General features: G+C 59.5%; 1 protein-coding gene across 2 annotated transcripts; it reads left to right on the top strand.

The window, feature by feature from the left end:
* On the top strand, window positions 1-1542 carry MT3 (metallothionein 3). 2 transcript variants are annotated; one of them, XM_011971899.1, is made up of 3 exons: window positions 1-168; window positions 419-484; window positions 1294-1542. In XM_011971899.1, the coding sequence occupies exons 1-3, from the start codon at window positions 138-140 to the stop codon at window positions 1401-1403; spliced, it is 207 nt and encodes a 68-aa protein (XP_011827289.1). In that variant the 5' UTR covers window positions 1-137; the 3' UTR covers window positions 1404-1542. The 2 variants fall into 2 exon arrangements, with proteins under 2 accessions (XP_011827289.1, XP_011827288.1); XM_011971898.1 differs by lacking the exon at window positions 1294-1542 and having other exon boundaries at window positions 93-168; window positions 419-787.
* The last annotated feature ends 208 nt before the right edge of the window (window positions 1543-1750 follow it).

The following is a 1750-nucleotide window of genomic DNA, read 5'->3' as shown; positions in this document are numbered from 1 at the left end:
CGGGCGCCCAGCGGGCTTGGCATGCGCGCCCCCGCCCGGGGCTATAAAAGCATCGCCACCTGCTGCCACTAGCCAAGCCGCGCGTCCAGTTGCTTGGAGAAGCCCATTCACAGCTTCCAGCTGCTGCTCGCTTCGACATGGACCCTGAGACCTGCCCCTGCCCTTCTGGTGAGCCCCCGCCGCCGCTCCCATCCTGCGGCACTGTGCGCCCTTGTACCTGCAAAAAAAACCCACGCCCCGCGCCTTCGCTCAAGGACACTTGGGGGAAGGGCTCCTGATTCCCTATTCTTCACCTCCTGAAAGGTGGGCATGCCTGTGTCGCGGAGAACAGGGAGACTTGGTGCCCCATCTCCTCGTGACAGGCGTGGGGACCCGAGTTTGTCCACATTAACCCTTCCTGTGGCGTCGCCCTCTCTAGGTGGCTCCTGCACCTGCGCGGACTCCTGCAAGTGCGAGGGTTGCAAATGCACCTCCTGCAAGAAGAGTGAGTGCGGGGACCCTTCCCCTCTGCCGCCGCCCCCTCTGCTCTGCGGAGTTGGTGTCTCACCACGCAGGATACGCAGGATACGGAGAGACCGCCAGGCCCCAATCCCGTGGTTTCTGACTCTTGCTGGAACAGAACCACCCGGGAAGACATTAAAATACAGATGCCCTTGCCCCACACCCAGGAATTGATGGCCTAGGCATGGAACGAGAGGTTTTTGTAAATCCCCGGAAGACTCCAATGGCAGCTGGGATTGAGGACTGCTACACTGGTCCAGTCTTTCCCGCCCCACCCCTCAAAACCCCATCTTCCCAGCTCACAGCAGTGTAATATGCATAGAGAGTAAGAGGTGGGAGGAAGGCTCCCTTCTTCCCTAGGTATAAGACCAGGCACAGGTCCCCACCCCCTCCCCACGGCTTTCCTGGGCCCCCTACATCTGCGTCATATCTGCCCCTCCCAAGTTTATCCTTCAAGGCCCCTTTCAAGGTCGTTTACCCTGTGATGCTTTCTCCTTAAGGCCTAGTACCCACCTAACCTGAGCTTAAGCCCACCAGCCCCCAGGACTTCCTGGCATCCACCCAAGGGGCTCTGGTCTATTTCCTGGGTACCTCTCTCCTGTGGTGGTGCAGGATGCCACTGCCGCGACTTAGATGCTGAGTCAGAGCAGGTGCGAGACTAAGAAGGGGGCTGTGACCAGCCCTGGCTGAATGAACGAGGATGACTCCCCACCCAGCACCCTTCCCTCCCCTTTGATGGGGACGGATTTCGGGAGTGTGCATCAGACTCGTCATCTTCCATTTTATCTGCAGGCTGCTGCTCCTGCTGCCCTGCGGAGTGTGAGAAGTGTGCCAAGGACTGTGTGTGCAAAGGCGGAGAGGGGGCCGAGGCAGAGGCAGAGAAGTGCAGCTGCTGCGAGTGAGGAAGCACCCCTCCATGTGGAGCACGTGGAGATAGTGCCAGGTGGCTCAGTGCCATCTATGCCTGTGGTGAGGTGTGGCTGGTGTCCCCTTCCCCTGCTGACCTTAGGGGAGTGGCAATAAATCCCATGAACAGCATGAGCCAAGGACTGGTCTCTTCTTAAAGGGGGGAAGGATGCGGAGCAGTGGGAGGGTCTACTCCAAGGGAGCCACCCAGTTGAGTGAAACCCTGGCTGGGCGCGGTGGCTCACGCTTGTAATCCCAGCACTTTGGGAGGCTGAGGCAGGTGGATCACCTGAGGTCAGGAGTTCAAGACCAGCCTGGCCAACATGGTGAAACCCTGTCTCTA

The sequence above is a fragment of the Mandrillus leucophaeus genome, unplaced genomic scaffold (assembly GCF_000951045.1).
Source record: "Mandrillus leucophaeus isolate KB7577 unplaced genomic scaffold, Mleu.le_1.0 Scaffold125, whole genome shotgun sequence".
NCBI classification, from domain to species: Eukaryota; Metazoa; Chordata; class Mammalia; order Primates; family Cercopithecidae; genus Mandrillus; species Mandrillus leucophaeus.
This window is presented reverse-complemented; position numbering and strand designations above follow the sequence as displayed.